The sequence below is a fragment of the Pleurodeles waltl genome, chromosome 7, assembly GCF_031143425.1.
Source record: "Pleurodeles waltl isolate 20211129_DDA chromosome 7, aPleWal1.hap1.20221129, whole genome shotgun sequence".
NCBI classification, from domain to species: Eukaryota; Metazoa; Chordata; class Amphibia; order Caudata; family Salamandridae; genus Pleurodeles; species Pleurodeles waltl.
The window spans coordinates 1,526,375,437-1,526,399,205 of NC_090446.1; the positions used below are offsets into that span (position 1 = coordinate 1,526,375,437).

Here is a 23,769-nt window from a genome sequence, read left to right on the forward strand (position 1 = left end):
AACAAAAATTACTACTGTTGAGAAGCCACCACAAACATCATTACAGTGCAACACTTTTAAAGAGAAACTGCTATAAAGAAAAGTTGTTACAGACAAATAATGTTACAATGACGCTACTATAGAGAAAGGGCCATATGTACAAACACTTTTTCCCACAGACACAGAATGGGTAAAAACATTTGCTACACCTGGCCCAAAATGTGTTACAGATTAACTAATACAGAGAAACATTGCTACAGAGAAATAATTTAACAAAGAAACTACTAGAGAGGAAGGTCATTACAAAAGAAACACATTTCAAGTTGACACCATACCTGAGTAGAAATATTACAAAAAGTATTTATTTTGGGGTTAGTAAAGAAACATTACATTAAATAAATTAAGGATGCTACAAAGGGATAGGTTGAGGATGAGTACAGGAGATGTAGTTAGTGTCAATGGAAGTGTATGGAGCAGGGTTAAAGTGGGGTTGGGGGGGATCAGGGTGAGGGAAGTGCTTCAATTTACTGCTGGACTGAGATGAAGGGATGGTGTTATTGAGAGGGCTGAGGTATATTTAGGGGAACATTTGTGAAAAACATTTTCACTGAGAAAAAGTTATGGTTGCATCAATTGTTGTTTAGGATTCGTTCCAGTGTATGTCAAAAGTCTTTTTTGAGTTACTCTCTAGCGCTCTTGCTATAAAAACGTTTCCTAGTAAAGGTATTCTAGATATAGGCCCTCATTACGAGCCTGGCGGTCTGTGACCGCCAGGCTCGCGGTTGGCGGGAGCACCGCCGACAGCCTGGCGGTGCCCCTTAGGGCATTCTGACCGCGGCGCTTTGGCCGCGGTCAGTGCAGGAAAACCGGCGGTCTCCCGCCGGTTTTCCGCTGCCCGTCAGAATCCTCCAAGGCGGCGCAGCATGCTGCGCCGCCTTGGGGATTCTGACACCCCCTACCGCCATCCTGTTCCTGGCGGTTCGCCCGCCAGGAACAGGATGGCGGTAGGGGGTGTCGCGGGGCCCCTGGGGGCCCCTGCAGTGCCCATGCCAATGGCATGGGCACTGCAGGGGCCCCCGTAAGAGGGCCCCGCTTGTATTTCACTGTCTGCATAGCAGACAGTGAAATACGCGACGGGTGCAGTAGCACCCGTCGCACCTTCCCACTCCGCCGGCTCGATTCCGAGCCGGCGTCCTCGTGGGAAGGTTGTTTCCCGCTGGGCTGGCGGGCGGCCTTAAGGCGGCCGCCCGCCTGCCCAGCGGGAAACTCAGAATGCCGGCCGCGGTCTTCAGACCGCGGTGCGGTATTCCTGCGGCGCAACTTTGGCGGGCGGCCTCCGCCGCCCGTCAAAGTTGTAATGAGGGCCATAATGTCTTATACATCCCATATATATACTGTGTGCATTTCACTAGAAGCAGCCAACGACACAGGCACTTTGAATGGAGGTTCCTCTCCTCAGGGTCTCTCTGGAGCCCTTGAGTGGTGCCTCCTCTCCTGAGTGTCTCTCTGGGGCCCCTGGGTGGAGCCTCCTCTCCTCAGTGTCTCTCTGGGGTCCCTGGGTGGAGTCTCCTCCCCTGAGTGACTCTCGGGAGCACTAGGGGGTTGTTCCTCTCCTGCATGTCTCTCTGGTGCCCTTGGGTGGATTCCCCTCTCCTGAGTTCCTAAGTGTCTATCTGGAGCTCTTGGGTGGTGCCTCCTCTCCTGAGTCACTCTCTCGAGCACGGGGGGGGGGCCTCTCCTGCGTGTCTCTCTGGTGCCCTTGTGTGAATTCTCCACTCCTGTGTGTCTATCTGGAGCTCTTGGGTAGTGCCTCCTCTCCTGAGTGACTCTCTGGTGCCTTGGGTGGATTCTCCTCTCCTGAGTGTCTATCTGGAGCTCTCAGGTGGTGTCTCCTCTCCTGAGTGTCTCTCTGGAGCTCTTGGGTGGTGCTTCTTCTCCTAAGTGTTTCTCTGGGGCCCAAGGGTGGAGCATCCTCGCCTGAGTGTCTTCCTGGAGCTCTTGGGTGGATTCTCCTCTCCTGAGTGTCTATCTGGAACTCTTGGGTGGTGCCTCCTCTCCTGAGTGGCTCCCGGGAGCATTAGGGGGTAGTCCCTCTCCTGAGTGTCTCTCTGGAGCCCTTGGGTGGAGCCTCTTCCCCTGAATGTCTCTTGGGAGCCTTGGAGGGAGCCTCCTCTCCTGAGTGTCTCCCTGGTGCCCTTGGGTGGATTCTCTCCTGAGTGTCTATCTGAAGCTTTTGGGTAGTGCCTCTTCTCCTGAGAGTCTCTATGGAGCTCTTGGGTGGAGCCTTCTCTCCTGAGTCTCTCTATTGAGCCCTTGGGTGATGCCTCCTCTCCCAAGTGTCTCTCTGGAGCCCATGGTGGAGCCTCCTCTCCCGACTGTCTCTTGGGAGCCCTTGGATGGAGGCTCTCTGAAGCCCCTTGGGTGGAGTCTCCTCTCCTATGTGTCTCTCAAGAGCTCTTAAGTAGAGCCTTCTCTCCTGAGTGTTTCTCTGAAGCCCTTGGGTGGAGCCTCTCTCCTAAGTGTCTCTGGTGCCCTCGGGTGGTGTCTCCTCTCCTGAGTGTCTCCCTGGAGCTCTTGGGTGGAGCTTCCTTTCCTGAGTGTCTCTCAAGAGCCCTTGGATGTGGCCTTCTCTCCTGAGTGTCTCTGGGGCTCTTGGGTGGTATCTCCTCTCCTGGCATCTGGAAACCTTCAAAGCTAATCAGTGCTGCCATAACCCAGCTTCTCTTCTCCACCCACAGGTGAATCATGGCATACCAGGAGACCATCGTTTCTCAGCCCCAGATCACTGTCACCAGTTACTCCGTGTCCAACCAGACCAGCTGGGGCACCGACCTCTGTGACTGCTGCGGAGACATGGAAGTGTGTAAGTGGTCGAGGTGGAACCTCTTCTTTGTCTATGGCTGGGACCCTTCTTGACAATCTATCTGCTCCTTAACCTAGTAACACCTGCCTCCAAGGACACTTCAACAATCACAAAATCAGAGGTGGAGCTGAAAAGGGCTGACTGTTTGACAAGTTCCTTTAACTTTAGACTATCCAGGCGGGTTCAGTATACTGCAATGGACCGACCAATCAAAATGTGCTTTTTTTTCAGAATATATGTGAAATAGTTCATGAAGATGCAGATGTTTCTACGGTAGGAAATTTGCAGGAAAACATCCATATATCACTGAATTTATTTATTTAGCTAAATAATTACACCCTGATGAAAATTTAAATGTTTCTTTAACCATGCTCTCAAATTAAACCTTGCCCTACCTTTATTAAAAATTAGCTCCATTCTAAGTCACAAATATTCCTAAAACTTTAAAATGCCAGTTAAAACAAATTAATACAACTACACAATTAAAAACTCTACACATCGTTTTAGTACATGGCATTGTATTATGTTGTATGGGAAATATGCCTGTTTTTTAGCATTTAACTTTTATAGAAAGAAGCCTGCTAACTCTTTGTTTGGAAAAGATTTCCATCAAATTGGAGTTAGTATTAGGATTAGTTTAACACATGGAGTAAAACACAAATGTTTTGTTCACAATGGAATTTCATGATGATAGTGCCAATAATTCCATTATATTTCAAGTCAAGGGTGCCCAAATGTCTAATCATGGGACATTTGAAGATGAGCTCAAGCACCTGAAAGTCCAGGGAACGGGGATGGACTCAGTCACATGTCAGGTCAGTGCCTTTGCAAGGCCAAAGAGCTGGGCTGGGAAGAGTTACATGCCAGGCCAAGGAAGATACAGCTGGACAAGAATCATTACCTCCATGTCCATCTTCCTCACCACAGCTCTAGCAATCTGAGGCTGCTGCCTCCCGCTGAGAACTAGTTTAAAAGTTTGATAAGACGAAGTTAAACTTAAAGCAATAGCACCACCTTGCAGGGTCACAGGAAAGACCACCCCATAAAAGGCGCAAACCCATAAACGTATTTCCTGTTGTTCTTTTTCTTCATGCTTGCTTCACCACCACCTGAAGGTAAGGAAACCTGCGTCTGTCCAAATTACTTCAACAGCCTAGGATGAGATCATAAGAAGCAATACAGTCAAACTTAAAACCCAAGACTCATTAAACACTGAACAGCCTAAACCATCCACCTACCCCCTCCCCCTACAAAGCTTAAACATGACCTTGTAGGACAATAAAACTCATCACTCCACACCTACATTTATTCAGACATTACCATGTATAGTCCAACTTGTTACCTTCCTCTTGACTAACCCATTGTCCCCCTCCACCCCCAACTTTCAATCTGGGTCTCTATAAACCGACTTTCCCTAAAATCATGTCATCCAGTCCAAAAACACCACCACCAGAACAGCCTTTTCTGTAAGCCATCTCACCTCCATTTTGACAGACTCCAGCTGCGCCCCAGGAAAGTCAATAACTACCTCGCTTGGCACTACCATATTACCTGAGACCAAAGGCGCCCCAAGATCGTGCATTAGCGCCGTAAACCTGCCTAACAAATTTGCATCCTGGGCTGAAAATGAGGGCCATATAATAAAGAATTTGTCCAAGTAATGGGTCATGCAGTAGGTTCCTGTAACAAATTTAAACAAGCTCTGCAAAAAAGTGCTAAAAGTCTCAAGCAGGGCACAGAAAATTGAGCATCTAATAGGAAATGTCTTAATACAAAAAAGTAACATCCAAATTTAATTCCCAACAACTCAAAATCTCCGGAATATACTGGCAATAGTCTGAATGCAGACTTGATATTGCATTTTGCTGTACGTGCCCCTGACCCAAATTGGTTTATCATTCCAATAACTGTATCCACAGTATGAGAGTGTATTCTGCTCAAATCCTCAGGCATGTAGTCATTTATGGATTGTCCCTCTAGCCAAGATAAATGTTGTCTCCGTCTGAATTCTCCATGCTCATCCTCAGGCACTACCCCAATAAGTGAAACAATCAAGTTCTTGAAAGGCCAATCCAAAAAAGATCATTCATCTTCCCTTCTTGTGCCTCCAGCATCAATTTTGGCACCCTCACCGAATGGAGATTCTCCACCCATCACCATTCCCTTGAGCTGTCATGTCCCAGATTGAAACCATACTCAAAATCTTGAATTAACAGTGCACTCATTCTAATATTCTTACAAATTAAAGCCCAATAACACAGCCTTTCCAACTTAACTGGCTTACAAGCCTTTTCCTAAGGCGTCCTGGGCTCTTCGGCCCTTTCCCCTGTGATGGCTCAGCTGCCAGTTGCCCTCTTGACTTCCCTGCATCCCCAAGGGGTAACGGGCTGCAGTCCACTCTGCATAACTGTCTGCTTCCCACTGCATTTGGAGCATTCATGTCCAAACCAACAGAACTCCCCTCTGCGATTTGTTTGTTGTACGACCAACAGGGCTGTCGCTCCCCCTTGCCTCGTCCAACTGCAACCAACCCTCCCTGGGCGGGACACCCCTGAAACAGCTTATAAATCAAGGGCCAGTCGCTGGCTGTGTACATTTCTGGTGCCATTCGTGCCAGTGTCATCATCTGCAAAACAAATTGTTGTCCAATTGACCCCACATCCTGCCTGCATCCTATGCCAACCATGCCCTGAACTCCTCATCATATCTCCCCATGCCCAGCCACCAAATGTCACGTGAGCCTTAAGCACCACAACAATGTATTTAAATAACGCTATGCAGTGTTCAGGACATTTCTTACAGTAAATGCTGTAGTAGATCAAGGATGCAGCCAACCAGTGTTGAATTGTAACCAGCATCCTAGGCCTCTTGGAGAGCTCCTACCCTTCCTCCTTTGAACCTTCTCTGGCCCTCATGTCCTTTAAAAACTTCTACATACTCGCCGTTCCAGATCTGCTCCTTGGACGACGCCATCAAATGAGCCCCAAGGGCTTGGTGATCCCCATAAATGGTCACTATTTTGCGTTTGACTTCCCGTCTCTCCTTGGCCTCCTCCCCTTCGTCACATCCATTTTTCCATCTACCCTCGCTGTAGCATCCTTTATAGAGACCTTTCTCCTCTTTTGTGTCACCCATCTTTGCATCATCATCCATACACATCCCTTGGTTCTGTACATGCCTTTCAATAGCCTCAGGTCCTCACCTTCTGTTCATTATCAACATCAGTCCAACAAACCCAACCAACATTTTTCCACCCAACTTTTCAGAAAATTTCAGAAACTACCTTCATGCCCTTAACCTAGCTTGAAGGTTGGAGCTTGCCCTCCTGGTGCTGCTTCCGGAAACACACCAGGATCCACGCCGTTATTAGCCATCCCACGTCCATGAGACACATCACAAGACATGGTTGCTCTCTGTCTGTAACATTACATATTTCTCCTTTCTCCAGGGCCCCCTCCTCCTCATCATCATCATCTAACATTGCATTCTCTCTGCTTATGCTCACTGACTCTTGCGACCAACCTGCACTTCTTCTTGGTGTCTCACCATCACCTGCACCACCATCACCAAACCCAGCCTCATCCTACTGTATGCGTTCATCAGCTGTAAGGAGGCCACGTGTAGCCTTCCTCCCTGCGGGTCGATGGTGACCTATGGCCTTCGGGCTGCCTTCTGCCCACATCTGAACTGCCCCCTAGTCTGTCCTCCCCCCACTCCCGCTGTGTGCCCCCTACTCCCTCTCCTGACACCCCTCGATCACAACAGGCACCCGATTCGGATCTTTGGGTATAGAGGGGTCTGTGCGCCTTCCGAGCCACCCTGGTACCTTCATAAGCCTCGCTAAGCCTCCTTACCTCCTCCAGATTCTGGGACGGCCTCGCCATCTCTGCGTGCCCCTTCCGTGCCACCCTCACAGGAGAGCAGTGTCCGTTCATCTGTCTCTTAAGGCCGCCCCCGCAGCCCCCTCTCTGTTTCCGCACCAGGCCTCCCACTCGCCAGAGACAGTTCCAGCAGCAGTGCCTCCCCTGCTCACCCCCTCCCTATGGGCCGCCCCCCTCATCCCGCACTCCCCTGAGCCCCCTACCTGGCCAGGCCTAGACACACCGCAGAGTCACCCCCCCGGTTTAAGTTTCCTCTTCTGTATCACCAGCACTGCCAACCAGTGGGGTCTCTCAGTCCTGGAGGGCGCCCCCATGGACCTCATTTAGGGGTCTCATCTGCGACCCCTGCTTGCCCCCTTGTGACCAATGGCACAGTATGTGCGACCTCTGGCTTGACCCTTGTGACCCCTGGCACTGCCTCTGTGACTCCTGGCCTCAGATGTGGCAAAATCAGTGCCAGCAACACAGGGGCAGCTCGTCATTGTGGACATCTCCTTGTATTCATGCATAGTTTTTATGTACTAATAGTGAATACGAATATTCACTATTAGTGTAATAAAAACTGAGTACAATTAGCCGGAATATGAGTCTCGCTGGCAGCCAACATAAGTAACAAACACTTTGGCCCTCATTCCGACCCTGGCGGTTTGAAACCGCCAGGGTGGAGGGCAACGGAAGCACCGCCAACAGGCTGGAGGTGCTTCCCGGGCCATTCTGACCGCGGCGGTAAAGCCGCGGTCAGAAAAGGGGAACCAGCGGTTTCCCGCCGGTTTTCCCCTGGCCCAGGGAATCCTCCATGGCGGCGCTGCTTGCAGCGCCGCCATGGTGATTCCGACCCCCTTCCCGCCAGCCTGTTTCTGGCGATTTTCACCGCCAGAACCAGGATGGCGGGAACGGGTGTCGTGGGGCCCCTGGGGGCCCCTGCACTGCCCATGCCACTGCCCATGCCACTGGCATGGGCAGTGCAGGGGCCCCCTTACAGGGCCCCACAAAGATTTTCACTGTCTGCTTAGCAGACAGTGAAAATCGTGACGGGTGCCACTGCACCCGTCGCACCCCTGCAACTCCGCCGGCTCCATTCGGAGCCGGCTTCCTCGTTGCAGGGGCTTTCCCACTGGGCCGGCGGGCGGCCTTTTGGCGGTCGCCCGCCGGCCCAGCGGGAAAGTTGGAATGGCCGCCGCGGTCTTTTGACCGCGGGGCGGTCATTCGGCGGTAACCGCATGGCAGGCGGCGACTGCCGCCCGCCGCGGTCAGAATGACCGCCTTTATGCCGTGTGCGTGCGTGCAGGTGTGTGTTCATGCGTGACTGCGTATATATGTGGGCGTGACTGAACGCAAAGACCAAGGCCTCTCACGCCTACCACTGTTTCTTTAAACTTTGTTCTTTTTGGGAGAGCGTGCAAGAACTGCAGCCGCTACTCCCCGAGCCCACCCCCCCCCTTGGGACCCAAGCCTGGTTCAACCTGCCAGGCTTAATCAAATCAGCCCATTCCGCCTCCTCCAAAACAAAAAGTAATCTATACCCGCCTATGCACACTGGCCACTATGCCGCCCGTCCTCTTACAATAAAACACATCTAACCACCAAACCCCCCTTAACCAAAACACCCAAACTCCCTACAACTCTCACAGGACCAAACAATATAACCAGCCTGTTGGGTGATGTGCTGCACTCCAACAGAACAAAGGAGGGGGACACCTCTAACTGCCCCACCCCTCTCACCTTCCCACCAATGACATCCCCTATAGTCACTGGACCACGCCACTTGCCTGAAAAGTACGGGGGTGTAGGGCTCACATTCGCCCACTGCTCCCAAACCCCATTGGGGGATCACTTTGTGCAGTTGTCAGTGGATAGGCTCCCAGAGCAGGGAGTGGGGACCAGCAGCTGGTTTCAGTTTCCCTGGGCCACTGTTGTTTTTCTTCAGGAGCTTGTCTTATTTGTTGGGTCTTTGACTCCTTTCCTCTCTGTTCCAGGCCTCTGTGGCACGTTCTGCCCCTGCATCCTGGCCTGCAGGGTGGCTGAGGACTTTGGTGAATGCTGCTGCCTGCCCTACCTGCCCGGGACGCTGCTGGCCTTACGCACTGGTATCCGCGAGCGCTACCACATTGAGGTTTGAAACTGCTTTAATGTGGGGTACTGAGGTTGACTGGGGCTTGTGGGGGACCAAAAGGTGATTTGTTGATCAGTTTTTATTTGTCCGCTGTGCAGGGGTGCAGTGGCACACCAAATCAGGCTTGAGATGCCCCCTGTGTTCCATTGCGGCCGCTGAGGAGTAAAACATTTTCTAACTATTAAGTGAAGACTTTTCAATTCTATTAAGGACACAGAAGCAAGGATTATTTTCCTGTTTCTTTTAATACACCATGACAGCAGCCAATCAAAACAGTTTAAAACAAAAATGACATCTCCCATGATAAACGAACATGTGATGTGTCATATTTCAGTCCGCCAATCACCATGAAACCAACCAACAGGGGCGGCTCCTCCAAAAGGGTGGAGGAGCAACCGCTGCAAATCCTTTCACAAGGAAGGGATAATAAACTTTGTTTATTATCCCTTCCTTGTGAAAGGGGCAACACATTGGGGGTGACGAGCAGAGGGGAGTACACTCCCCTCTGAGCGCATGTGTGTTTGGTCGGCCGTCTGGGGCCAGCCAAACACACATGCGCACAGGACTTCAGTTGCTGGGCTGGAGAGAGCCTGCACAGGCTTCCAGTCTGCCTGGGAGAAGCCTGGCTGGGAGCTCCCAGCCAATCCTGACACTGCTTTGAGCAACGTCAGGATTGGCCGAAGGGCAGGCTGCCTGCAGCATCCGGCGACAAAGGAGAGGAGTGGCGCTGCGCGGGACCAAAGGTACGTTTTTTTTTTTTTTTAAATTATTTTGTTATTCCCCCCCATGCTCCCCGCATGCCGCCCCGCCCCCAGGAATCTCTGCGAGCTGCAACTGCCAACCAACCCAGACAGACACCATCTTGCAGCCTCATTCTTTGCAAATCCTCAATCCTTCAGTCAAAATAATATAACTTCAGCTGTCTGAACAAAAACATATCTCTGGACTCTATGCTGGCTCTGCTTACTTTCTCAGGTGACAACCATGTTTCTGTCCAAAAACAAATTTAGTCTGTAGATCTAATGCTCATTCTGTTTCAGTCCCATCTTCTGGGTACTTTGAGCTTCAGGCATCTTTGAAAGGCGGCCTCCATTTTCAGCTTTGGTTCTGTTCCTTTCTGTTTCACCACATCAAATAAGGGGCATTCAAGACAGAAATTGAATGAAAAAATGCAGATGTAAATAGGTCATTTACACTTTGACCATAAACAACGGGTGAGACAATCCTCGCCTCCAGCTCCTTAATAGAACTGAACATTCTTGAAGTGATAGCTGGAATTTGTTTTATTCTGTATTACGACTGTTTCTTTTAATACACTATGTATTACGACGATTATTATGTTTGTTCAGAGCTTACACACTACAGCAGAAGCAATATGTTTACAGTAAACATTTAAACAGTTGAATCAGAAGCCCATCCACCGGTCTTCAAAATGTCTTCAAACCTAGCGCCTAACATATAAGCTTTCAAGGCCGTAGCAACTCCCTCTAAATGTGATCCAAATTTAGTGACATAGACACCAGCTTTTGACATAAGCCATTTTACCCATCTGGCTAGGATTGACGTCACTGGTCTATAAGGTTTCTGAGGTGTACGATGTAACTAGAGTCTTGTGTGAATTCCCTGGTACATTCCTCATATGCTTTTAAACAGTGAACCACACACAATTTAGGAATACCGGGATTTACCTTTCACTGGAACATGGCCTACTGAGATAGCTGATCAGAAATTGTTTACTGGTCTATAAGCAAGACCATTAACAGCCAACTGCAGGAGGCTGGCCTGGCTTGTAGTGGGTACCTGATGGTACTTACACCTTGTGTCAGGTCCAGTTATCCCTTATTAGTGAAGTAGTAGTGTTCTAGCAGTTTAGGCTGATAGAGGTAGCAGTAGCAGAGCAGCTTAGGCTGAACTAAGAGACATGCAAAGCTCATCCAATACCACTTATAGTTACACAGAACTTATACACACGCAAAGACAATACTCATTGTTACCAAACATAAAGGTATTTATTTGGGTGATACAGTACCAAACATATCTTAGAGACAATACTCCTTCTGTAGGTAAGTAGTATACACAATATATACACTAGACACCAAAATTAAATGTAAATAGTCACAGAACAATGCAAACAGTAGGAAATCCTATAGAATGCAATGGGAGAAAATAGGGGCAACACAAACCATATAATAAAAAAGTGGAATGTGAATCACAAATTCCCCCCTAGACAAGTGTAGTGTGTGCACAATCGCTGGGAGAGTAAGAATACAGTAAAGGTAAGTAAATTACCCCACCTCAGAGCCCAGAAAAGCAGGAGTAAATTACTGCAAGTTTCCTTAGGACACACTACACCTCGTTTTTGGGATTTTGCAGCAGCCAACCAAGTCTGCAAAGAACAACTGCTGGATTATTGGACCTGAAGACCTGCAAAGGAAGGGGACCAAGTTCAGAAGTCGAAAGAAGTTCCAGGAAGGACAGGAGCCCCTGCCAACCCAGAAGAGGGTGCAAAAGAAGAGTCCCTGGTTAGTTGAAGACTGCAGAAATGCACCCTAGGAAGATGCCAGTGGGTTCCTGCATGATGCAAAAGATGTCCCATGGCGTGAAGATCGCTGCAGTTGAGATTTTGCTATGTAAGGCGCCAACAAGCCTTGGCTACCACAAAAGTGCATTTTTCATCAAAATGGCACTTGATGGACCAAGGAGGGACCTGGGGGGCTCAACTCTGTGTGAGGAGGAAGAGGGGGCTCTTGGCACTTCAGAAAGCCCTCAGTATGCCAGCCAGCACCCCATCCGGGTTCATAGAAGGTGCAAAATGTGGTTGATGCAGCACAACAAAAGAAGGTCCCACGCCTCCGGAGAACAACTCAGTGAGTTGAGTGTTGCAGGGTGGAGTGCTGGGGACCTGGGCCAGGCTGTGCATGAAGGAATTTTGCAAAGAGTGCACAGAGGCCTCAGGAGGTGAAGAAGACACAGTACACTAGGGTACTGTCGTTGTCAGGGAAGGCAAGGTCTTACCTCCTCCAAATTGCGTCAGCAGGACCCCAGGACAGTCTATGTCGATGATGTCCACCCTCTGTGTCCTTAGGAACATGCTCGTCGTTGTTAGAGGAGTCCCAGAGTACCAGTCGTCATCTTGGAAGGTGCCTGCTTGGAGCAGGGGAGTGACTCTGTCACTCCACTGGAGATTTCTTCAGTTCTTCTGGTGCAGGATGAAGACAGGGAGTCCCCAGAGCGTGCACACCATGGAAACTGTTGCAGTTGCTGCCTCGGAGCTTAGGTTGCTGAAGAAATGCAGTTACAGTATTTCTTGGAGCAGGCTGCGGTTGATCCGAGGTCAGAAGAGTCTGAAGTTGTTGCAGAGGATCCCTGAAGGAAACTTGCAAGCAGAATCTGAAGAGAACCCACAGGAGAGACCCTAAATGGCCCTGAGAGGGGAATTGGCTACCTTATCAGGTATGGACCTATCAGGAGGGGTCTCTGACATCACCTGTTGGCAAGAGCCCTCCAGAGAGCCCCCACACCTTGCAAAGCAAGATGGCTGAAGTCTGGGACACACTGGAGGAGCTCTGGGCACCACTCCTGGGGTGGTGATGGACAGGGGAGTGGTCACTTCCCTTTGTCCAGTTTCCCACCAGAGCAGGGGAGAAGGGGTCCCTGAACCGGTGTAGACTTGTTCATGCAAGGAGGGCACCATCTGTGCCCTTCAAAGCATTTCCAGAGGCCGGGGGAGGCTACCCCACCCCAGCCTGTAACATCTATTTTCAAAGGGAGAGGGTGTAACACCCTGCTCTCCAAGGAAATGCTTTGTTCTGCCTTCCTGGGACTGGGCTGCCCAGACTCCAGGAGGGCAGAACCCTGTCTGTGAGGTGGCAGCAGCTGTAGCTGCAGAACAAGCCTCAGGGAGCTGGTTTGGCAGTACTGGTGGTCCATAGTGGAGCCCCCAGGATGCATGGAATTGGCTCCCCAATACCAGTTTTGGCATGGGGGGGACAATTCCATGATCTTAGAGAGGTTACATGGCCAGATTCGGAGTTACCATTGTGAAGCTACATATAGGTATTGACCTAATGGCGTCCCCGCACTCACAAAGTCCGGGGAAATGGCCCTGAACTATGTTGGGGCACCTTTGCTAGTGCAAGGGTGCCCTCACACTTAGTAACTTTGAACCTAACCTTAAGCAAGTGAAGGTTAGACATATAGGTGACTTATAAGTTACTTAAGTGCAGTGAAAATGGCTGTGAAATAGTGTGTGCACTATTTCACTCAGGCTGCAATGGCAGTCCTGCATAAGGGTTTGTCGGAGCTCCCTATGGGTGGCAAAAGAAATGCTGGAGCCCAAATGGATCTCCTGGAACCCCAATACCCTGGGTACCTAGGTACCATATACTAGGGACTTATAAGGGGGGTCCAGTATACCAATTGAAATTGGTAAATTAAGTCCCTGGCCTACAGTGACAAATTTAAAAGCATAGAGAGCATAAGCACTGAGGTTCTGGTTAGCAGAGCCTCAGTGACACAGTCAAGCACTACTGACAACACACACATTAGGCCACAAACTATGAGCACTGGGGTCCTGGCTAGCAGGATCCCAGGGAGACAGGCAAAACATACTGACATATAGGTTTTTATCTATGAGCACTGGGGTCCTGGATAGCAGGATCCCAGTGACACAGTAAAAACACACTGACACACACTCACAAACAGGCCAAAAGTGGGAAGAATCAAGCTAGAAAGAGGCCACTTTCTCACACGAACTCAGGCAAACAGTTTACTATCATATGAAAGTTTGCCTCCAAGTGATCTACACTGTGTTTGTTGCACCAACACACCCACCTTTTCCAGAATGCAGAATACAGCTTATGGGTGTTACTGGACTATGCCTGTTGAATGTAGAACACCGTTGCGAAAGTCCAGGCATCTGCCAATGGCTACGGAAACCTTCCAGGCCATGAGCCTCACATGGCCTATCAGTATAAAAAGGATGTGCTTGACCTCCTTGGTCCTGCAGAAGCCCCGGAAAGGCAGCCAATTTGATTGGGAGATCCCATGACTTTTCTAGAAGGACCAAAAATCAAGGATTTGCCCTCCAAATCAGGGTCACCAGAATCAAACCTGCGTCCTGCCTCTTTGGGCTGCCATTTTTGGAATAAGCATGAATGGGAGAAGAGATCGTATGGTCCTGATCCACTTCTGAAAGAATACATCAGTTACTTTCGCCACTGGATCCGGTCTCTAGCTGAAGAAACCCTCCACCCGTCTGTTCAACCAGGATGTGAACAGATCCACAGAACCTGGGCCCCATGTCTGATTCAGAAAATGAAACACCTAAGGGTGCAACATCCAATTGTTGGCCTTCTTCAGGTGTTTGCGATTCCAGTCTGCTACTGCATTCTGTTGGCCGAGAACATATTTCACCATCACTGATATCTGGTGTTGTTGGCACAAGAATGCCAGAAAGCCTTGGCTATCTCTGCCAACATTCTTGGCTTTGCCCCTTCTAACCTGTTTACATACTGAACTGCAGATATATTGTCCATCCACAACAGTATGGTACAATTCACCTTCTATGGGGAAAGATTCTTGACGGCAAATGAACCTGCTAGAAGCTCCAAGTAACTGATATGGAGTGACAACTCTGCCTCTGACCAGCATCCACCTGTGGAGGCAGAATCACATCTTGCTCACCGCCACATGGCCCTGCTGTTCCAGCCCTCCATGTATATTGACCTGATCCTCATATGAGAGACCCTTATAAAGATGTTGTATCTTCAGTCTCTGCAGGGCTCTATAATGTAGTTGTCCCAGAAAAATTGCCAGGACCCATGATGCCAAATGACCTACAATTCGAGCTAACAGCCCTATTGGCCAAATACACTTTTGACGATCTGTTCAGTTCCTTGGAATGAGGCCACTAACTTAACCTGGCTTTCGCCTTTGCCGGTTAATTTTTTAAACCAGTCTGGGATATTGAGGAGGGGTGGGCTCTTCACCTTTTTGGTGCTGTACGAAGCACTTTAAGTGTTGTGTGAAGGACTTGAGAGTCACAGCCTAGGCCCCGTTAGCTGATTGTTGGACCATGGACCAAATTATCAACGGCCTTCGACGGCCCATCTTCTAAAACATACTCCGAAGGGTCTTCCTCACAATACTCCTCATATTCATCGAGGCTGAATGGTTCGGAAGTTGATACTGCTTACAAAGGCAGACAGTGTAACTGCCCAAAAAATAGGTAAATGGAGGAAGCTGTCGATATAAATGATATCGCAGTCTCAAAGGTATGAGGCGGAGGGAGTCTGCCTTTGTTCCTCAGGACAAACCTCTGAATTCACTGTTGCAACCCAGCAGATTCTTTTCTTACTTGTCGTAACTGGATAGATTAGATGCTAAAATTCAATTCAATAAGTTTGCAGCTTTGTTTTGGGGAGGGATCACTCTGAATTGTTCCAACCGTGAGCAAAGCAGCGTTTTGGCCCCGTGGGTTTTAACTTTCGTTGGTCGGCTGAGTGTGTAGTCGACACCCATGGTTACAGACACAGAAAAGGGACTACACTTGTCGGCTTCAAGACCAATGAGGAGAGTCCTCTCCCTAAACTCCCACTCTATGCAACAATTACTGCTAACAAGGTCATGTTAATAAACAAGCATTTGCAATGCAATGGGTCGCGCATATTTGGAATAAGTTAATTGTCATCTTTTGACAACAGCGCCATGAGCAAAAAAAAAAAAAAAAAAAACATAAGTGAAAATTGAGAAAAGACGACTTAACCAAATAAAATAAACTTAGCGCTTTAAAAAATAAAACTTTGCAATTTTGTGCCTGCTGGGCACATTTTTGCCGATCACAACCCTTCTGTTTGCGGGGCACTCAAAGTTGGAACAAAATAGTAACTCGATCACTTCAGGAGCAGCGGATGGGCAATAATTAAGTTGAAATCAATTAGTGCTTGAACCCTGCTCCACACTGAGGAACGGAAATGATGCCAGACATGCCTTGACGAATTACGAGGCTGTAAAGAAGAGTGCCACGCAAACCAACAAATGGTGAGCGACAGGCGGACTCCAAGCTCTTTACTGATCACAATAGCGTTTCGCATATGAGATGAATGCGCAAGTGCATGCACTCGCAGGCTTGACCCTAAAAAGTAGTTTCACAAGCACGCCACCATGAGCAGATTGACATCTGAACTCTGTAGAAGCTGATGGTCCGTGGAGACCGTGCAAGCCAACACAATACCAGCAATACACTACAAGCTAGCAATGAAATAAACCTTAATAGACCACAAACAAATGACATGTATATAAAACAGCAAATAATGTAATCGAGACAGATGGGAGACACATATATTGACTGCTGTGCAGCAAAGAAAGAGGTAGCAAGATGGCGTTTGTCTCATTTAGTTGGTTGGGTCCATAATGTTTGGAGGACTGCACTATGAGGTATGTGGGTTCATCATGGGAGATGTAGTTTTTGTTTTAGAGTGTTTTGATTGGTTGCTGGGATGTTTTAGTAAAAAAAAAAAGAGAAGCGTAATCTAAGCCTTCAGTCCTGCCACAGAACTGCCTGAAGATGTCTGCTATTAAGGGCTACATGTACGTAGCATTTTGCGCATCGCAAACAGTGAATCGGGCCATTTGCGATGTGCAAAATGCACTTTGGCATGGTCCAACCCATTTGTGTGATCCGGTAAACTATTTACCGAATCGCAAAAAGGGATTGCAAGTCGCAATTAGGAAGGGGTGTTCCCTTCCTAATTGCAACTCGCAGTCCGATGTATGATTGTTTTGTGACCGCGAATGCGGTCGCAAAACAATCACAGTTAGCACCACTGTCACACTGATGCTAACCCATTCGCAAATGGGAAGTGGTCCCCATGGGACCCCTTTCCCTTTGTAAATGCCAGTAAAAACATTTTTTCCGAGCAGGTAGTGGTCCTATGGACCACTGCCTGCTCTGAAAAAATGAAACAAAAAACAGCTTTATTTAAAAGCAGCCTGTGTTGCATATAAAACTTCAACAATAGGCATACTGTTGTAATTAAAGATCGCATCTTGGTAAGAAGGAGTCAGATAGCCAGTTCATGTAGGATAAAAGGTTGTAAGTTTAAGGAAGAGGTTGCAGGTTACATAGTAGAGTACCCACCGAATGCTGCGCACCTGGCCCTGCCCTCTTTAGCTGCTGCTGCTGCTGGTAAAGAAGAGGCAATTATGAATGTGTAGGGCCATGCGGGACAGGGTGATGGTTCCCTTTTGGTCCTTGTCGCCAGAAAAACCTGTAGTGTCTGGTGAGAAGGTGGCACAAAAAGCTTTTTAATCAAAGTATTAATTGAAAATACTCTGTAGAGCGAGCCATCCAAGTGCACTTGGGCGAGGACCCCCTGTAACTGTGTACCAAACCCAGTGCTTAATTTGTGCTTGTTGTTTTTGAGGGCCAGCGCTTATTCTTCTGCCTCAAGCATCTACTGCGAGCAAAAGACACATATGGGAAAGACGGAGGAAGGGAAAAACGAAAAAGTGTCACAAAGGGAGAAAGTAGAAAGCTGCAAGAGTGAGCTGAAGGGCAGGGAGTGGCTGTGAATGGATTAATGAGGCCCGAGATGGCTTCAGGATTACGCCGCCTCAGTATTCTGTGTTCACACATTTAAATGTAGCAGCTGCGTGTTTAAGAGGAGGGCTATGGGCACCGGCACCTAGTGTAAGAAAGACCAGAAGGAAAGCCCGCTAATACAAACATATGCTGCTTACACAATATAGTACTTACAACATTTTATCATGTGAGACCAGGAGCCAATGCAGATCTGGAGACTGAGGAAAGTTTCATCATGTGAGACCAGGAGCCAACGCAGATCTGGAGGCTAAGGAAAGTTTCATCATGTAAGACCAGGAACCAAGGCTGAGCTGGAGACTAAGGAAAGTTTCATCATGTGAGACTAGGAGCCAAGGCATATCTGGGGACTAAGGAAAGTTTCATCATGTGAAGCTGAAGCCAACACAGAGCTGGAGACTAAGGAATGTTTTATCATGTGAGACCAGGAGCCAAGGCAGAGCTGGAGACTAAGGAAAGTTTCATCATGTACCGAATACAGGGACCAGGTTAGTCCCGCTGAACAAATTACCTTCTCAAAGTCAGGTGCAGAGATTTCAAAACTTCAGGATTTCACAGGAGGAGTTCACTGATGTCAGCCAGGGGTCCAGGACCTGGTGAGGCACCTCTTGGGGATCAGGGACACACTCCAGCAGAGAACTGCAGGGCCATCCTTAATCCATGCTACCTTTAAATTTGAAATACTGTTCCATTTTAGAGAGTGCATTGTTCATGGCTTTCCTCTGCCTTCACAGACTTTTTTCAGAGCAGGGAAGAGCCTGCCATCATATGGTCAGGGAATGTGGCTGGGGCTGTGTCTCATAAGGAAATAGACCCCTCGGACATGGCTTCTCTGTCACTGCACCGTATCCAGCCCCAACAAGGGCCAAGGATCCAGGGCACTTGCTGGTGGCCAGGTGTGCTGGGTCTGGCGAGAAATGGTGGTTCGTCTGCTATGAGACATCAAAGGTGTCTAAGGATCAGATCCCCATGGGCAGCGGCATACAGGAAGTCACATGTTCAGTAATGACAAAGACAACCAGAAGGGACACCTCAATCACTCAATCAGTCAAACAATCAGGATTTGTCAAGTGCAGCTAATCACCAACAGGGTATCCAGGTGCTTGCAGGTCCCAGAGCTAGGTCTTCAGGGCCTGTGGAAGGAGAAGGCACTCAAAAATGGGGGGAAAAAGCAAGGGAAGCCAGGAGCAAGAGCCATGCAGCAGCACGGGCAGAGCTGGGTCTGGGCCCCTTATTCTGCACAAGAACTCACTATGTCCTCTGCAGGACACTGTGGGGGTCATTCTGACTTTGGCGGGCGGCGGAGGCCGCCCGCCAAAGTTCCGCCGTCAGAATACCGCTGCGCAGTGAAAAGACCGCCGCTGTAATTCTGAGTTTCCCGCTGGGCGGGCGGGCGACCGCCAGAAGGCCGCCCGCCCGCCCAGCGGGAAACCCCCTTCCACGAGGATGCCAGCTCCGAATGGAGCCGGCGGAGTGGAAAGGGTGCGACGGGTGCAGTTGCACCCATCGCGATTTTCAGTGTCTGCTATGCAGACACTGAAAATCTTGGTGGGGACCTGTTAGGGGGCCCCTGCAGTGCCCATGCCATTGGCATGGGCACTGCAGGGGGCCCCAGGGGCCCCACGACACCCGTTACCGCCAGCCAGGTTCTGGCGGTCAAAACCGCCAGAACCAGGCTGGCGGTAAGGGGGTCGGAATCCCCATGGCGGCGCTGCCTGCAGCGCCGCCATGGTGGATTCCCTAGGGCAGCGGGAAACCGGCGGGACAGCGCCGGTTTTCCGTTTCTGACTGCTGCGAATGCCCCTGAAGCACCACCAGTCTGTTGGCGGTGCTTCCTCCGTCCCCGGCCCTGGCGGTCCATGGCCGCCAGGGTCAGAATGACCCCCTGTTTGTCCTGCACATGTCCTCCCAGTCATAAAACCCATGTGCAAAATGCCACCCAGCACACAGCACACACCTCAATAATCTGTTATGGAGGACTGTAGGGATTTAACAGGGGGTGACAAGACATCTTCTAGATTTGTATATGAAGTCGTGTAAATATATGTATTTGAATGTATGTAGCTGGAAAGCCTCAAAACACTGCATGTTACAGAAGACAGTCCCAAGTTAACACAATCTAAGGGTGTAATTCTGTTTGAGTGCTCTCCAAAGGTGGGCTCCAGCTGGCCGTCCCTCCTCCAGGATTACAGGTAAAAATACAAGTGCCTGAAATCTAACCAGAGGCCACCTAGTTTGCAGTCCTTACAGAGGTTGGTATGAGGGGCAGGAGCCCGCGCATACTGGTGATGAGGGTGCACATTGGGTTCTGACTATAAGGCAATCCCAGCATGATGGCTTTGAGGTTCTATGATAAAGATCACTCACCACTTGCGGTCATTAGGGTTTGTTATCTGAAGTCTAGAGAGTTTGTAGCTAGTCCACGCCTGGTGGCACAAGGGTTCCATGTGTGACATTTAGTCAATTCCTGCTGTAACCAGAGGTTGTTGTATGAAACATAGTCCAATCCAGTGGCTCCGGAGTTTAATGTGTGATATCTATAACCAGAGTTTGATGTGTGAAGTCTACCCAAGTCAGTGGCACTGGTGTTTCATTTGTATAATATAGTTCAAAAGAAGCTGCAATGGAGTTTGATGTAGGACGTTGATTGAGTTTTATGTGTGAAGTTTAATTCATGCCTGGTGGCACAAGAGTTTAAATTCTGAAGTGATTTCCAAGCCTGATTGCACCTGAGTTTGGTGTGTGAAGTCAGTTTTGTTCTGGTGGCACCAGTATTTGATGTGTGAAGTTCAGTCTTGTTCTTGTGGCACCAGAGAGTGATGTGTGAAGTCCAGTCTTGTTCCGGTGGCACCAGAGAATGAGTTGTGAAGTCCAGCTTTGTTCTGGTGGCACCACAGAATGAGTTTTGAAGTCCAATCGTATTCTAATGGCACCTTAGAATGAGTTGTGAAGTCCAGCCTTCTCTGGTCGCACCAGAGAATGGATTGTGAAGTCCATTCTTGATCTGGTGGCACCAGAGTTTGATGTGTGACGTCCTGTCTTGTTAGGTGACACCAGAGAATGAGCTGTGAAGTCCAGCCTTGTTCTGGTGGTGCCTGAGTTTGATGTGTGAAGTCTAGTCTTGTGCTGGTGGCACCAGAGTTTGATGTGTGAAGTCCAGTCTTGTTTTGGTGGCACGAAAGAATGAGTTGTGATGTCCAGTCTTGTTCTGGTGGCACGAGAGAATGAATTGTGAAGTCCAGTCTTGTTCTGGTGGCATCAGAGAACAAGTTGTGAATTTCAATTTTGTTCTAGGGGCACCAGAGTTTGATGTGTGAAGTCCAGTCATTGTCCGGTGGCACCAGAGTTTGATGTGTAAAGTCCAGTCTGAGTCTGGTGCAACTGGAGTTTAATGTGTACAATGTATTCCATGCCTGGTGGCACCAGAGTTTGATATTTGAAGTGAATTCTAAGGCTGGCGATACCAGAGTATGATGTGCGAAGTTTAATCCAAACCTTGTGGCACTGGAGTATGATGTGTAAAGTTTAGTCCAAGCCTGGTGGCACCAGAGTAAGATGTGTGAATTTTATTCCAAGCCTGGTGGCACCAAGAGTATGATGTGTGAACTTTAGTCCAAGGCTGGCGACACCAGAGTATGATGTGTGAAGTGTAGTCAAAGCCTGGTGGCACCGGAGAAGCTTAGTCCAAGCCTGGTGGCACCAGAGTTTGAAGTGTAAAGTGTATTCCAAGCCTGGTGGCACCAGAGTATGATGTGTGAAGTGTAGTCCAAACCAGGTGGCACCAAAGTATGATGTATGACGTGTAGTCCAAGCCTGGTGGTACCAGAGTAAGATGTGTGAAATTTAGCCCAAGCCTGGTGGCACCAGAGTATGATGTGTGAAGTGTAGTCCAAGCCTGGTGGCACCAGAGTATGATGTATGAAGTGTAGTCTAAGCTTGGTGGCACCAGAGCATGATGGGTGAAGTTTAGTCCAAGCCTGGTGGCTCCAGAGTATGATGTGTGAAGTGTAGTCCAAGCCTGGTGGCACCAGAATAAGATGTGTGAAGTTTAGTCCAAGCCTTGTGGCACCAGAGTAAGATGTGTGAAGTTTAGTCCAAGGCTGGTGACACCAGAGTATGATGTGTGAAGCCCTGTCTTGGTCTGATGCCACCAGAGCATGAAGTACATTCTCAGTCTGGTCACAATGTGTGTTCTATGTGTGAAGTTCAGTCCCAGCCAGATGGTGGTGGGTTTTGTTTGACCTGCAGTTTCACAATGGGTGGGCAGTGCTTAATGTAAGAGGTTTGAAGTTCCACATGTTTCTGCTTCTTGTTCACTACATTTCCTCCTCTTTCCAGGGCTCCATCTGCTGTGATTGGGTGGCCATGGCCTGCGTGCCACTCTGTGGACTGTGCCAGATGGCCCGCGAGCTGAAGACCAGACGCTGAAGAAGTCGAATTGAAATCGGTCCAGGCAGAGAAGCGGCCTTCCCTTTAACTTGTGTGCTTGTTTATGCTTTGTCTTTTTTCTTTGCTTGCTGTAGATTCAGATTCCCATTACTGGCCTCAGCTAATGCATCAGGGGAGGGACAATTTAATGGACTGCTGTGTGCAGTGTGAACCGCGCTGCTCCTTCTAGAGCAAATATTAGCCATGGTTGTGACCACTGGAGAAAGATGTCTTTACACAAATTCTGCTGTTTTCCAAATGTGGGGTTGAGGCGGAGAAAACCTCTTGCAGTAGTTGTAGACCAGGCATTGGGGTTCCATTGTTATTTGTTGTGAGGCTTAGGAACTCTCTACACCTGGCTCAGTATCAGCTGAACCAGAAAAAGAATAGGATAAGACCAGAGGAAACATGGCTGCCAGTATTAGGGAGAGACCTGGTGGCTGCTTGTGCCTCTCAAACAGAGACAGGGAATGAAGGTTGTCTGCTCTCCACACACTAACGCTGATTGGCTACGGCATCACTGATACCTTTCAAATGTCAAAATAAACATATACAATCCTTAAGAATAATTCTTGTGTGGGATTCTATTCTGGAAGTTTCCATTGCTGTACAACTATTATACTTCGGAAATACACACACATTCTGTGGATCCTGCAGCCTAGCTGGATTATTCTGCACCTTAGAGGGGGATACCACAGTTCCCAGGGATGCTTGGTCAATCTAGAGTTTTCTTCCTGATCATGAGTTACACAGGGCGAGCAGGGACCTACTCATGTATGTCACTAATGCGACCATCATTACTGTGTATTACAACTATCTAGACTTTCCCTTTGCCCCGGCTCATTATATGGATCTTCATCTCATATCCTTTGTCCCCATTTGTCCATGGCATGCATGCGTCATGCCTCCTCTGCTATTTAGCCCTCCCTCAGAGAAAGGACCAAGTACTTGTGTCCATCCACTGCTCCCGTTTTAGGAGCTATTGTTTTCTTTCTGGTTGAGCACTTCACACAAGTGCTTGTGTTTTTTTGCTCTGTCACAGAGCTCTCTCCCTGAGGCTTCCAGACTGTCTGCCTATTGTGCCCTTCCTGCCTGACCTCCTTTCATTTCCTTTTCCTCCCCTGGTGTCTGGCAGACCATCGTCTTAATGCTGTTCGAGAAGTATGATCTGTGCTCAAAGCAGGTGTGCAATGCCCATTAGGCTAAAAGGCCTTTAGCACTCCCCTTTCCCCCCACCCCACTGGTCATGTGTCTCAGCCAGGGAGGTTGAAGCTTCAAGGACACACACACAGTCCCTGAGCTGCTGAGGGTTCAGCTGGGCAGTATCTGGCATCTTATCTCAGCCTCACCCCAGTATTTCACAGGTCTTTAAAAGACCATTTACATGCCTTTGGAACTGGTGAAGGAGGTTTTGTGAAACATTTGGTGAACACCTGCAGCCGTGGTTCATCTTTTACAGAAGCTCAAGCCTTTTAAAATTATACTGCTTTCAGTTCAGGTTACCTATCAGCTAGGCTGGTGTGTGTGTGTGTGTGTGTGTGTGTGTGTGGGAGGGTGGGGTTGGGGGTGCACCCTAGTGGCCAGGCAGGGGTGCAGCTGTGGGAGATGGGGTTAAGCTGTTGCTGCTCTGGTACTTTAGTTTCAGTCAATCAATCAATATTTATAAAGGGCAGCAAATCACCTGTGAGGGTCTCAAGGTGCTGGTTTCAATTTCTGTCATTACTGCTCCACTGAGAGCCAAATACAGGCCTATCAGATGTCACTGGCAGGAAACCTGACACACTTTGAAACATGCATACAAACTGTACTTTTTTGCAGTATCACATGGTTGCTGAAAACAATGGCAGGATTTGTTTATTTTTTATCTTCCTTTGTATCCTGTCACTTTTAGCCTCCACAGGCT

The 23,769-nt window shown here is 48.8% G+C and overlaps 1 protein-coding gene across 1 annotated transcript in view; it reads left to right on the top strand.

The window, feature by feature from the left end:
* The window catches only part of LOC138246643 (cornifelin homolog A-like), an 80,115-nt gene extending 57,680 nt beyond the window's left edge, over positions 1-22,435 (top strand). Inside the window, exons 2-4 of the mRNA XM_069201372.1 lie at positions 2,718-2,842; positions 8,700-8,836; positions 21,777-22,435. Of these exons, the coding sequence (XP_069057473.1) occupies positions 2,725-2,842; positions 8,700-8,836; positions 21,777-21,866 (345 nt within the window). The 5' untranslated portion in view covers positions 2,718-2,724 and the 3' untranslated portion in view covers positions 21,867-22,435. The remainder of the gene's footprint in view (positions 1-2,717; positions 2,843-8,699; positions 8,837-21,776) is intronic.
* The last annotated feature ends 1,334 nt before the right edge of the window (positions 22,436-23,769 follow it).